Source organism: Equus przewalskii, chromosome 24 (assembly GCF_037783145.1).
Source record: "Equus przewalskii isolate Varuska chromosome 24, EquPr2, whole genome shotgun sequence".
NCBI classification, from domain to species: Eukaryota; Metazoa; Chordata; class Mammalia; order Perissodactyla; family Equidae; genus Equus; species Equus przewalskii.
This window is the reverse complement of record NC_091854.1, coordinates 25435004-25450695: the sequence shown is the minus strand read 5'-3', so window position 1 is coordinate 25450695 and position 15692 is coordinate 25435004. Positions and strand designations below refer to the sequence as shown.

The 15692-nt window shown below is 36.3% G+C and overlaps 1 protein-coding gene across 2 annotated transcripts in view; it reads right to left on the bottom strand.

Moving 5' to 3' along the window:
- NEGR1 (neuronal growth regulator 1) overlaps nt 1-15692 on the bottom strand; it is an 817887-nt gene that overhangs the window by 261298 nt on the left and 540897 nt on the right. For both annotated transcript variants that reach the window (XM_070592298.1, XM_070592297.1), the window contains exon 4: nt 11191-11322. In XM_070592298.1, the coding sequence (XP_070448399.1) occupies nt 11191-11322 (132 nt within the window). The remainder of the gene's footprint in view (nt 1-11190; nt 11323-15692) is intronic.

Below are 15692 nucleotides of genomic sequence, written 5' to 3'. Positions count from 1 at the left end.
AGTAGGCTATTCTTCACCTTGGAGGAAAGAGAGATCCATTATCTCCTTATTCTTCTCAGGAAATTTTCATCATTGCTTCTGGACTAGATTTTTAAAGAAAGATACGAGATAAAAATTTTTACTCTACACAGAGGATTTGAGCCATATTGTATTAGTCAGGAGAGGCTAAGCGATGGTAGCAAACAGATCTGAACATGCAATGAGTCAATGAAAAACAAGGTTAGTTCTCGCTAACCTACTAGTCTATTATGTTCCAGATCAGTGAAAGGTTAGGAGTGAGATTAGGTTGGGGGGTAGGATTATTCACGGTACAATCACTCAGGGCTCCAGATAATGGTAGCTTTGTTCTCTTCAACATTTAGCTTTCAAGGTCACCCTGGAGATTACTAACCCAGTTAGCCAGAAGGGAAACAAACTAGAAGTGTGCATGGGAAGTTTTTATAGGCCAAGCCTGGAAGTGGCCGACGTCATTTCTGCTCACCTTTCGTTCACTGGAACTCAGTCACAGGGCCAAAACTAACCCCTAAACGGGCTAGAAACTGTAGTCCCAGCAGTGGGGGCAAGAAAGAGATAAAGATAGATTTTGAGAAACAACTTGAATCTCTACCACATTGAATTATCTAGAAAATTCTATCAGGATTCTGGACTCCGTCGGAGTTATACAACTTGACTCCTAAAGAATTCACACATTATCAGATTCATCTATTGCCTGTTGGGCTGTGCGGGACAGCTCACAAGAGGCTTTAGCAAAGACTGGATCTGCACGTGAATTGCACTGAGCTTCAAAGTCCTTTTGACGTCCCCAGAGAAAAACAGAAGGGTCTGCCAAATGAATACGCTCACAAGTGTGAGACAGCATTAGCAAATGTAGCATGTGTGAACTTCAGCAAATTACTGACACACCTCCTCCATCCTGTCATGTAAATGTGCTCTAGCTGGTGGCACTAAATGCGGGAACACTCTCAACATCTGTGCTAGGCTACAGAACACTGATTTGCTTAGACTAGGTCAAAGTATGATTTATTGCAGAAAAAAATTTAATATGCAGTAAGCTAATGCATCTCATTATATTATTTAAATCTTGGAAATTTTATCCAAATTCCTAACTCGAACTCTGAAACAACTGGGGAGTGGCCATAAGATATGACAAACTGAATGAACTATGACCTCATGGCAATAAGAGCAGAGTAGTAAATCTTAAACACAGAACACACACAGAGCATTCTAAATAGTATCTTACCATCATTCATTGTATCTATGAAAACCATAACTGTTCAATGCCCCCAGCCCAGCAGGCATTTTTTGGTCTTTGGTTTTGTTTTTATTTGTTTGGTTTTTTGCACTGCTGTTAAGTTTACTGAGTAGCAGCGGCCACATGATGCTGAGACTTCATATGTTCCCTCTTAAACAAAAGCTCTTATTTCAGACAACATGTGAACAAACCTATTTTGAGTGAGCATCATTCCCAAGGATTATTTATCGTGGTTGTTTTATCTATTCACTGCGAATTCTAATTTTCTTGATTCTTCACTTAATTTCAGTGTCAGCCATTCTGACAGCTAGCACCTGTGCATATTCTGGTTACTCAAATCTTCCCCTCATTACACACAGTGATCCTGTCTCCTTACCCTTCAGACCACACTATCTTCCTAAAAGTCTCTGGAGTTTACACAGTTTACGGAAAATAATTAAATTCTATTTTTGATTTACACAGAGGCAGGCTGGTATAATGAAATAGCCTCAGACCTAGAATCAAGATTTCAGGATTCCATTCCGAGTACTTCTGTGAACTCTATGATCTAATTTCCAAAGCTATCTGAACCTGAATGCAAACTTTCATAAGATGAAGGAATTTGGGTGATTTTACAATCATCACCAACTGTCAAATTCCAAGAGCACTTATTTTACATTTATTTATTTATTCAACCAGTAGACATTTATTACCATACACTGTGCTAGGTATTTGGAGTAATAATAATGCACACTAAGCCTTTTTATGTGTTAACTGAGTTAATTCTCATACCCCGCACTGAGTAGTTGAAGAAACTGACACACACAAAGCTCAGTAATTTGACCAAGTTCACATAGTGGTAAACAGCAAAGCCAGATACAAAGCCAGGGTGACCAGCTCCACAGCCTGTCCTCATGACCATGGTGCACATGGCCTGAAGCACGAAGGGGAGGCAGAGGGGCCTCCCTCTTCAAAGAGCTCACAGACTACAGAGGAAGATGGCATATAAACAAACAGGGTCACGTGGTGAATGCTGTGTGCGCATACATATGGTATGGACAGTCGTTTGCCTTGTGCTAGTCACTCCGTTGTACGTATAATGTGACACTTAATCCTCAGAAGAAATCTTCATGGTGGGTATAGTTAGCTCCAGTTTTTTAAGTAAGGAAACCGAGCCCCTGAGAGGCTTTCTTCCCCAATACTCCATAGTTAATAAGTGACTGAGTTTGGGTTAGACATCATGTTTATCTGATTCCAAATCCTGTTTTGTTACCCTCTGTCACACTCCACTGCATAGACAGCATCCCTACTTTCAAATTCTCTGAAACTTATTGCTCCATTGTTGTACTTATTCTTTCCATGAAGTTATACTTTTAAAGAAAAAACAAAAAACTTTACTCAAATTTGTCAACAATCCATGAGAGAACAAAATTATCATCCTTAAAAACTTCTCAAAGAATTCACAAGGCAAAAGAGTGAGAGTATCTAGAATCATTTGACACTGAAACCAGACAGTTGCTTTAAACCTTTGCTTCCTGCCTGCTGGGAGTTGAATCCTTGCAGTCCCTAAAAATCTTAGATACATGGATCAGAGAAACACATCAGAATCTCAGAATTAGGCGGTCCACGGAGATGATTCCCTTATTTTATGAATGGAGGAATTAATACCTAGAAGTTTAAGTTCTTTGTCCAAAGTTGTCTAATTAGTTCAGTAGCTGAATTAAAAATAGAATACACATCTTCTGCTTTTCTCTATCACACTCATTATCTTGTAATCTCCAAATATGCATGTTTACTATAATCACCTAGTAAATTTTCAAAAAAATTTACCATTTATTAGTAAACATAATATAGACTTAATAACTCTATATATGGGGAGTGGTTACAGTTAACAAGGAATCTGTCTATTCAAAAATTTTCCAAGTTAACAATAAAATTCATTGTTAACTCTCATTATATGTCTTTCAAAAATTGGTTTAGTATTTACACATGTGTGTAGAAATAAGAGGAAGGGGAAGGGAGGAAACAACAAAAAAGATGATGAGAAAAGAGTAGTAATGTACTAATGATGATGAGCAAGAAAGAGAGAATGAAAGAATGAATACAAAGATAAAGGAAGGCGCGAGCGAGGACAGGCGAAGTAAGTTCGAAAGTACAAAAGAAGCTTCCCCACATTGGGTCCCTTTTGTTCCAAACTTATCTCCCACAACTCTTCTACATCCTGCCTTTATTTATAGTATTTCTATTGCAGTTTTCCCCTAATTGCTCCACATTCACTTCTTTCACACACACACCCACACATGCATGTATACAAAACACACATATATGTGCAATAGCATAGATAAAAATACTGACAATTCCTTTGAAGTTTAATCATGATGATATGGAAAAGACCCAAGAAGGTTAATTCAGTGTTGCTCCCATTCTATGAATGGCTCTTAAGTGTTCAGTTAAAAATAATTCAAATCCACAAATTATTTTTCTTGGTATACCTGCTTACTGTGAATATGCTGATAAAGTTGGACATTGAATATGCATGTTTGCGAAAGGTTTGAACTTTCAAGATCAGTTTGAGGAATATGTTCAGAGGAAGTCAGCCTGCAGTTTTCAGCATTTGATCCTTCAGCCTCTTACGAGCATGAATCCAGAGAACACCAGCAGAGAAGCACACAGACAAGTGGGGGACAGATTTATTTGTTCTTTGTTTCCTGACCGCCACTTTTCTTCCGTTTGGCATGGAATCATTTTCAACCTAGAGCATTTCCACCCTGTTAGAAATTGCTTTCTTACTGCTAGCTGATGGTCAAACTCTATTATACCTATTACTTTCTATCTTTTTTTCTGAAATGATAAATGTCAACCTAGAAAGAACTATAAACACAACAAAATAAACAGACTCTCATCTAGCAAAAAGTATTGCTCATGTATGAAAGCAAGGAAATTTTTTCATCTTTCACTTTCAGAAAAAAAGAGGAATAAATATATGTACATTTGGTGACTACAGATGCATTCTGATTTTCCATGAACAAAAGGATAAAGGACCACTCGTAGACCGTTAACACCAAAACTCCTCCCAAAACCTAGATAAAAGTGTGGGAGAATACATTTAAGTTAAATTGGGCAGCAGACGTTGAGTAGAAATAGTCTTGGCACACTAGTTATTAATTGAAGTGTATGCTAAGCTTTAAAACAAAGGACCGAGTATGACTCCCTCAATAGAAGAAATCATGTATTCCTTAACTGCTTGTTTAATAACACAGTTCTACTTCAACTGAGGTATTACATAAACCATAGAATTAAATCTGAACTTTTTATACTATGAAAGTCCCAAGGTGAAATGAAAACATTTAATTCTTAGATTCTTTGCTGTTGTATTGAAGGGAAATGTTTTACTTAGAAATGTTTTCTGGGTGATTATCTATATGTTTCTAATATTCAATGTTCAATAGCTGTTGGGATTTTCCTTCAAATTTCTTAGTTCCTCATAACTCTTTTAGCTGGAGTTGTTGTTCCCAATATGATCATTTTAATCCTTTCCTTTGCCCTTGCCTTGACAAAACAGAAATCTCCAACGTGTACTCCATGGATATAGGAAATAAAAATATTTAAATACATTTCTTTAATATTCAGACGTATCTCTGAATAGTTCTATCATCTCAAAGTTATTCTTCTTTGATTGTGAAATGCTAGATTCATGTCTGCCTATGAAAATTCATGATCTCCCTTAGACTCTGGCCCCACCTTCCTCCGTTTACCCACCCTCCTTCCTGTTTCCCTTTCTGGTCTCCTCCAGCTGACTGCAGCTGGACAGATCAAGCAGTGCCTTGTCCCCCGACTCCTATGGGACTAAGCAAAGGCTGATGCTTCTGTTTGAGAGACCGCTCTTTCCTTTTTTCAAAAAAAAATCTGTCAAATTCACTTTTGTCCTTCAGATATCCTCAGGGTCAAGGTCTCTTAGAAGCCTTCCATAATACCCCAAGGCTGTGTTTGGTGCCTCATAGCACCTTATGATTGGTTTATCAAAGCACTTGCCACACTGTACTATAACTGTGTGTTTCTTTGTCTTTTTCGTTTCCTAGATGGTGAAATTCTTGAAGACAGTATTCCAGGCCCCAAGACCTTGATAGTCTCATGGTAAGCAGTAAGTAAAGAGGTAAATACATATCACTGTAGATTTACTGAAGTGCTTCATTATTACTCTAGACATGGCATACAAAAAAGTACTTTATTTAGAAGACAATATGTGTTGTTTATGCCTTGTTCCAAATAAGTGTTAATTATCTTATAAGGAAATACAAAATAAAGGAGAGTAGCCTAAATTATAAGCAGTTGTGAAAGATGAGGTAAATGGAAAAGAAAGGTAGAGGCATAAAATGGAGCCAGAAATAAAAGCTAAGGTGATAATTATGAATTCACATTAACACTCATTTATCTTCTGGTTCCATGATAGTATCTTTGCTCCATTCCACCTCTGAATACTAGGATTTTCTCCTTATTTAAGGTGCTACATACATGTCATCTGCAATTTCTTCTTGTATTAAGTCTGAAATGTCTGCCTACCTCGCTCAAGGTTTTGGAGAAAACTTTATGAATAACCTAAGAAAACTGGTCATTTCCCTGGAATCCTTCCCCTCCTCCCTCTCCCCAGTGGCTCCTCATTCCAGGCTTTGATACAATTGTACTAAGTTATACTAATTGGTACATTCTATTCCGCACGTTTGGAGCTAGTTATTTTGGAAGATAAAGTACATATTTGCATAAATGAATATGTATCAGATGCAAAATAACGCACAAATATATGCTTATGATTTATTGGATAAAAACTTAGTTCATGGTGCATCCAAAAACATCTTTACTGTTTGACTACAGGAAGAATTACTCAATTCTATTTTACTGGAAATTTTGTGTGCAAAATATATAAATCAATCAATCTGACTGTCATGACTGAAAATGGAAATAATGTCTACACATTTTTTTACCTTAATCTAGTTGACTCTATATTTTATCTGGTTAATTCATAACTTCCTTTATTCACGTCTGTTTTGTTCTTGAAAATCAAGAACACTATTAATTGTTTTAATCTCTTTGAACCTCAATTTTCTTATCTTTAAAATAAATAGAATTAGTGCTTCCAATCTCTGGCTTGAAGCACTATATAAATGTCAGGTTATCTGTATTGAATCCACCTGAAATAATTGGTTAAAAATATGGTATTGGAAGTACATTAGTCAACATACCATTTACTTATTGTCCTGGGAGAGAGAGATTTTTTTCAGTTACCTACAGTGAGCCAGGCACTATCATAGATGCTATATGTATCATCTCATTTAATCCTTACCGAAATCCTGAAAATTATGCATTATTGCCCTAAATTTACAGAATTGGACTCAGAGAGGTAAAGTGGTTCCCCAAGGTCTCAAAGCCCAGTAAATTACACAACAGCAGTTCAAATAAGTTATATCTGACTATAAGGCCTACGTTTCCAAAACAGTTACTCCTCACTGGAAGAATACATATAAATCGGTGGAGAGCAGACAGCCTCTGTCATCAGCTCTGAGAACCCCCTGCCTTTTACTGGCAGGGTTCATTTTGAAGGGCTAGGTCTTGCAGGCTCAGCTGATTCTGGGTTCTACCTCCCTATAGACATCTACATTACTTGCTTAGCCTATGATACTTTCTAAATTTTCCAGATTCTAGATTTTTCTTTCAGTGAGTCAACTTTGCTGATTTTCTAGACTCTGGTTTCTCCTTTCCTAATGAGACCTTCATGGGTTCCTGTTTTTCTCAATTCAGTTGAACCCATGGGCTGTCTGGAACTCATTCATTCTTCCATTTTCTAATTAACTATAAAAATTATGAGACTGGTATCCTCTAGGCCACTTCTATGGATGGAATACAAATGCAAAAAAAACAGAGAATCTGTCCAACTCTAATCCACTGGCTCCCTCTGGCTTACCTAATCAACTGGCCTCAAATTTTTTTCTCTCTTGTTACGTTTATGTATGTGTATTAATTTCTCAAGTTTTGGTTATGATAACTGTCATGATTCCTTTTAATTATTTTAGTTTGTTTTTCAATTTGACAAGAAATATATATATATTTATATATGAGGGTAGGTATGTGTGTATACTTATATAAAGAAATTTATATATATATATAAAATAATAAAAGTAAGTACAGATAAAGACAAGAATAATCACCTACAAAATCTCCCTACTAAGAAAGAAGCCCTCGCATAGAATCTAACTAGCCTACAAATTTCTTCCTACCTGTAGCAAAACTTCCTGTAAATAACTCAAATAAACTGATTTATTCAACCAACTAGCCCAAACTATATAAAATAAGTCAATTATACCAATCATTTCACTAAACTGCTGATGAATAAAATTGAATAGAAATCCACAACAAAGTGCTGTAAGTACAAAGCATGTGTCAAATATGATGTTATGTATGGTATGTATTTTATACATATATATATATTTATATAGTGAATATGGTGATGTGGTAGATGAATATTAAAACATTAAACATTTCTAACTGATGGGGAACCTAAGTCTCCTCAAGTTGACTTACTGTATAACTGAATCTACCAGAGCTTATGAAAATTTATCACATTTCATCTTGAACCCCATTTGGGAAATGGGACAGTTTCTCTTGAAATTATAACTCATAAAGTTACTGCAATTCTATATGCACCATCACTATTGATTAATAACAATGAAAAGAAAGGCCGCCTTGAACCTGGCACGATTCTATCTTCAGGGAATCTTCTGGTCCTCAGGGGATGTGCGGTTCCATGCCAATGACATGGACCATTGTACTCAATTTGGGGATTTGACAAACTAAAGTTTGTTCAGTAAGCTTTGGCTAATTTCCTTTGGGAAATCAGCCCAGTAAAATCTATAGAGAGTGCTCAATTTTTGAGTTTTAAAGGGCCAAATTCACAAAATTAACACTTTCCACACTTCCTCATAACCAGGAACATATACACACATACTCACACTCACATACCTAAACAGCTTAGATTTCACTGGTATATGTGTGACATAACTATTCCGGCCTAAGGCAGAATTTACGTCTTGACCAGAAGTCTGAGCAAAACTCATCTTTTACATAAAATACTGATTCAAAAGACGTGAATGTGATTCTTCAATCAGTATTAAACGTAATTCTTCACAGAACATTTAAGAAAATAGAAAATATCAAAGGTATAATTTGGGGAGGAGTAGAAAACAAAATCATTTTTTAAAATAACTGCAAAAATCCTCCTAGGTCCATCTTTTAAATGTGAGCTATGTTAATATTGTGTTGAAACCAATATTTTCACTTATGACTGTACTTTGAAATTAGTTCTCAAAAAAGATAGTCTGTGTTATGATTTTAAAAGTACCTCCATTTTTTTTTTTTTACTTTCCCCTTTTTCCTTCCTATTTCCCTTCTTAAGTTAAAGTTAGTAACAAAGTCTTCCTTCCTACTTATTCTTAGATGTCTGACACCCTACAAAAGGCCCTGAAGCCCCCTTCTCAGCTGATGGGATGTCTCTAAGCTGTGCTTCAAACTTCCCTGCTCCCATCCTGTGTTGGAAGACAGTTCTCCATGGGTCTGTTGTGTTTCTGCATATCTTTGCGAGCAGAGGCACTGACAGCTTTTGTTTCTCACCATCTTTTTGAAAAATGTTTGTATAGCGAACAGTCTTGGAAGACAGAAGAAGTGGTTCTCCCTATGGAGCAAAGGGCAAGTTTGTTTACAGTCCAGAATAATAAAGATAATTTCTCCCCTTGCAGCCAAGGGCAAGTTTGCTTGCTGCCATTATTAAAAAAATTGAGTTTCTTAAGCTCAGGGAGCCTCAGTTATGACATAAATGCACTGTGTGTGTAGATGTCACTTAGCCCTCCTCGTATCACCCTGCAGTAATTGGGGCTTGGGGAACTGATGCAGGAAAATGACAATACTCTGGCTACTGCTCTTGCTATGACTAATATACTGCCCTTTGTCTCTGTCTTCTGCCAGCATCCATGAAAGTGGCAGATCCTTCACAGTTCTTGACGTCTTGTTTCTCTAGTTTCTGTCTTTCTGCTTTATATATGGATTCTCTTCTCCATCCAGATCCTGCGGATGATGACTCATTTGGTTGGTCATCTAAATTTTCTTCCAATTCAGTTTCTCTCCAAGTTGCTTCCTCCCTATTTGGCCTTTCTCAGTCTAAGGTCCCTCCCACTTGTCCAGGAAAAAATAGAACCTGATTGAATAATATGACAATGAACTAAAGGCAGAGGGATAAAAAGGATAAAAAAGAGTGTGTGAATACAAAGGGAAGGGTGGATTATACGTGGAGTATGAGCTCCTGAGAATCCATACAGCAGCTGAGTTTTCAAGCCTACCCCATCAGAGACATCATCTTAGGGCTGCTGGGTCTGGGGTTTGAGAGTGGGCAGCATTGCCAGGCTGGGCACCTTGCTCATTGACAGTTTGACTGCCTTTTCATTTCTTAGTGCTCACTGCTAAAAAAATCACTTGTTTAGTTGTCCGATTTTTCATCTCCCTTACCAAGCCCCTCAACAATAAAATCAGGAGACTCATGTTGAGATACGGATGGTTCATGATGAAATGAGCAGGAATTTTTACTTGCTTATTTCAGAGAGTTCCAAAGGATGAGCAGAACCATCTGCATCAGGAGTCCTGAGAATCAATGAAAACTTACCAAAAATGCATATTTCTAGGCCATATACCTCAAGGATTTTGATTCAATAGGGCTGACGTGCAGCACAGAAATCTCCCATTTTCAATAAGCTTCGTGGGTGAATCTGCTGAAGTTTATATCCAAAACACTATATGAGAAACTCTGCTCCAGAAACTGCCTCCTGATCTGGTACTCTGCACATCTGCTCAGTCTCATAGATAGTTCAACCCCAGATGTATAAATTAGTCACTGATAAATGTTAGTGGACGGCAGCGACTTGCCCTGGCAGACCCTCAACTGCCAGGAGTGTTCTGATAGTTATTTTTTTTTGGCCGTGAAACTGAAAGATTCATAGTAATGTGAGAAAACTGCTTAGTTTTAGCATTTGGGGATCTGTTTGGAACAATTTCTTCTGATCTATGGGATAATACTACATATGCATTATTAACAATGGCCATATATACAAAGATGTATAAATGGAACCAAAAAAATTAGAAGCTGTAGCTTATAAACACTTTTGGTAAAATATTATTATCCCAAAAGTATTTTATTTGGATAAGATAAACAATGTGAAAATTTTTGAAAGACTAAGGGATATTTTTGAAAAGTACAGACTACTGCAGTCATTGCTATTGAGATCACAAGATGTAAAATAGGATGTTAATGAAAACATATCTTACATCAGTGTTTGGGATGCATTTAGAGAAAGGGTGTAACATAATGTCATTAATGGTTCTGCAGTTCTCTTAATATACTAACTTTTTAATAACGACGCTCAGGGAAAATTATTTCTTCATTTTCTCAATATTTTCCAAATTAAATATGGTTAAATGACCAAGTAAAAGGAGCATCACAGCAACTGATCTCATCTATGAGTGCAGAATAGCACACTTCATTTCCATCAGGTTTGACTGGGAACTTCACACTTAAATTTAGTGGGAATACACTCCAGGTGAAACCCATGAGAATGAAGAAAACATCATGTGTCTACAGTGCTTTTGAGATAAGGATACCATAGCTTAGAATGCCAGGGAGTAGGATGCTATTGGAAACATTTCCATCTGTACATCATACTGAATTTCCGTGGGATTACTTGGGACAACTGATGTTACATAAAACAGTTGAACACTATTCTAACATATACACATTTTCGTTGTCAGTAGGTGGTCTTTATCAATAAACCACCGCTTAAAAAACAGCCACACAAATTTCAGACAGAATTTTTCAGATGTTTTCTCTTTTCTCTGAAGTTACGTTGATAAAAGGTGACGGGACTTACAGTTTACGACAATTTTGACTTTTTTCACGTCTGGGAATGACACATCATTTTCCGCACTGCATTCATATTCTCCAGCCTGGTCCCTTGTAATTCCATAAATGTCCAAATATTGTCCATTTTCAAACGGTTTTGCTACAAGAATAAAAGTTATAGCATGTTTAATTGTAGCTGCCTGAGGCTTCATTCAAGTAAAACAACAATCTCACGTCTTCCTATTAGATATTGCAGACAAAACAATTCCACATGAAACTGGGGAATTATTAAACCCTTTGTTCTCTTCTGTTCAGAGGAAAAGTCAGAGAAAAAAGCAGAAACTGAACAAGGATACTATAACAACAGTTTCCCCAGAACAGGATATACATGTGTTCTTTTTAATTGATTGTGGTCTCCTAACCTCGTCACACATCAAATAGAGCTCTGCACATTTCTGTAATTGAGTTCAACAACCTCCTAGCACTGTAGATGAAATTCACTATTATGACTTGGTACATATTGACTTTTATACAGCGTAAGCTAGCAATTTGACACTTAACCTAACTAAATGTTACTTTTCTTTTGGGGAAATCTCATACTTGTTCTCAAGGTTTCAAGTCAGATGGCTTGAGAAGAGCGTAAAGATATATTAAACCATTGCTGTATTTCAGTTTCCAAAGTTATTAATGTTTCCAAGAGAGATACATTATACACAATATATAACCTACCCAATAAACCTCAGAAAAAAACTTTATGACTCAAACTAAGAGTTAAGTGGTCATAAAAACAAACTAAATTATCTTTAATTGTTAATATTCCAAGGAAAACATTCTATTTGACTAAAAATAACAGTAGATTAAAAATGTAAGGAAAATCACAGATGAAAGAATGTCTCTAAATGAATGAGATTTGGGAAAAGGGACTACTTTCTGAAATAATAGAATTTTTATTTATTTGAAAGCAGAGAATCATTGGGCAGGAAGGATATTGACTATCAGAGATATGGCAAAGGAAGAATGGACCTATGAGAATTTCAAGAGGGGGACCCTTCTCCTTCATTGCACAGGCCTTGAAAAATCACATTTCAATGCATACCAAAGAGAATTGGAAAATGAAACAATTCCATTAAATGATGTGTTTTCAAAAACCAGTCTTATTTGCTGCTTTCATCTTACTGTGTTGCCAAAACTATTGTAATGCAGATGTTAGAAATCTAGTAAGAAGATTCAATTTTATCTGAATAAAACAAAATGAAATTTAGTTGTGGTGCTCCAAATCTAAATCCATCTCAATTAAAACAATTTTTTTTTCTGTAGATTCTCTGAGTCTATATCAATTGCCACACTATCTGCCCTCCAGGTAACTGTAACTTTGTTAATGGAAACCTGGAATGTTTAGAATATGATTAAGTCACCTCTCCATTTATTTGGCTGATCACACATCGTAGACAGGAGAGAGCTATACTTCCAACATGGTGGTTGGCTGATATGCTATTTCAGGTATACAGAGGTAAGCTGACAAAAGCAACAGTTGTCTTCAAAGTCCATATTCTTAAAATCTGATTTTACAATCATTTTCTTAGCTCAAACTTGTGGCCTGCTTTGATTCTAATACACAAATATAATACTGATTTTCCATTGTTCCCTTCTTTTGCTCTTAATTTCACCCTTACAATAAAGATAATCCAGGTAAACGTGTCTGTGAAAACTATTGAAAAATACAGAGGAGCCAGCCCTCATGGCCTGGAGGTTAAAGTTCAGCGCTCACTGCTTAGGTGGCCACGGTTCACTTCCTGGTCGCAGAATCACACCACCCATCTGTCAGTAGCCATGCTGTGGTGGCATCCCACATAGAAGAACTAGAATAACTTACAAGTAGGAAATACAACCATGTAACGGGGCTTCAGGGAGGGGAAAAAAAAAAAGATTGAGATTGGCAACAGATGTTAGCTCAGGGCAAATCTCTCCCTGAAAAAAAAAAAAGGTAGGGAAGACAAAATCTTTATTCACATCCAAGAATTTTTAAAGTAAAACTTGAATTATAAATTAAAGGCAATATTAAATGGAAATTAAATATGAGGAGAATTGATACATCATATCAGAATTAAATATCCTAGTTGGGCTGTACAAAGTGAAGCCAATTACAAGTGAAAAGGTATACTATTGTACAACTTTGTAAAAACAAATTTGTTAGGATCTAACTATATTAAAATATTTTTGACTATTCCTATTTTTGTGTTCTGACATAATTTTAAGAAATTATATCCCCCAAAATGCTTTCTTTTGATAACAAGCATACATTATAACCTGTTTGAATAATCAACTATTGTCTACTTCTTAAATAAACCATTAAATATAGTGTGTATGAGTATAAGTGTTATCGTTTTTGCTATTTAAACATTACAAAACTATGAACAGTCTTTTAAAGTACGGAGGATAGAAAGAAACACATTAATTTGTATGCATACCAGGAAACAAAGTGAATAATGAAAAGAGGGAAGCAATAGGTTTCTTAAAGAAGAAGCTAGTATTTTTTTTTCTCTCCTAAATAGCTAAATGGAAGACTCTGAAAAATTCAGAGCAACTACAAGAAGCCGTATGACAAAATGTCACCAACATCAGGACCAGGACATCACTCAACTAGAGAGAGCATCATTCACATCTATTGAATGTTTCACTGCACAACCTACATAACCGTATTGAGGGATTCCTCTTCAACCCCACCACAGAACAATGTCCTTATTTACAACTATCAGAATTACTGGTAAATATGTATGCATTGCATAAATCAGTAGCTACAGAGGCAGTGAATGGATGACATTGCCAACACTAGCTATCAGTAATATAACACTAACATAAAGACACTGAGGAAAAACAAAGCATAAATGCATGGTCAACATCTTAATTTCCCTACCGGATTCCTGGTACTTTAAGTCAGCCTGTTATATATTCCATTCACCATACATCAGCTAGTGCAAAAGGCGAGCTCTGAGTATTCTCTTGTTCTTACACAAATAGTTCGGTTTCCATCCTGAACTAATCCTTGCTCTGTTCTCAGACTGATCTTACTAGACTTGAATTCCAGATTTGAAACTTCTGGTTGCTTTGCCAAGGATTTAAACCCTGGAGTTCACTAGTTGTCTGTAATTTGCTCAGTTGCCTCTTTGGACTTTTTTGCGCTTTATATAGTAATTCTTTACTTTAGTTTTGAACCCAAAGAAACCAATCCTGTCTTTAGACACTTGTCTGGCTTTCCCTCTATTCCCATTACTCTTCTAACAAGGAGAGAGAATGTGGATATAGTACATTAAAATGCAGAGGACAATTCAGTTCATGCAATGTAACTCAACTTAGTCCCAAAAGTAGAGGAGAAAGACCAAGGCTGAAGGGATGTCGGGAGCTAAGGCGTGGATGGGGACTATTACCAAAGCCAAGACCACAATATTTATGGGGGATATGTACTATCCTAAGGTACTCATTCTAAATCTAGATAAGTTATAAAAACATTGTGCAATGCTTTTATCTCTCAGGGTATCAATTATAAGTGTTGGTGAGACAGAAACACATTGTGATATGGCAGCTCTTTTCTTGTCACAGATTTTGCCATTCTCCATGAGTGCAGCGACGGTTCCTGTTTTGTTCTTCTCTGTGTCTTTAGCTCAAGCACAATTCCTGAAACATCATACACTTGGTAAATGTTAACTGAACAAATAAATACATACATTGATTAATGTATTAATAAAGCCCTGTAAGGATAGAGCACAGAGAATCTAAACTAAAGTAAACACTTATATTCAAAGAAGTTGCCACTTCTCTTTCAGAGTTGTGAGGAAGAGAAAGAACTTTAAAAAGAGGTGTCATCCTGCTGACATCCTGAAGTGACAGGTGATGGCACTGGTGAGAACAGCCTCTGTACAGTTATCAAAGATTCTTTTCAAGATTATAAAGACTAACAAAAACTTTAAATACAATTTTGAAGAAAAAAAGGTAAGTACTATCTATAATCTATACAATAGTTTTTGCTTTGTGCATAATCTCTTCCAGGTATAGATGGACTTCTCAAAAAATAGAGAGCTGAAGAAATTCCACAAGCTTTCAATGATAACACTATTATCACATCTTCAAAGAGAAATCTGGAAAACAGTGTGCAGCTATGCTTTATAATCTCTCTCTCATATTGATTTCTGATAAGAACTGGACAGAAAGAGCTCTATATTGGCCACTAAACAATATCTAGATTTGGCTTTATGGTTTGGTAAGGCCATGAACATACTTTATATTCCATAGAGAAATTGTTAGCCACAGCATTAGATTTCTACAAAGTACTATGTTTCCGAAATATATCTGACAAAATAAATCTCTCTTCCCCTGATTTCTAGGCCGTTATACTTCACTAGTTTTCCTCTCACCTCTCTGGCCATTTTTTTTTCACTTTTTCAAAACTTTTCACATCTTCACATTCCTCAAATATTGTTTCTGTCCTATTACTCCTGTTTCTTTCGTTGAGCACACTCCTTCAGGGGATCTCGT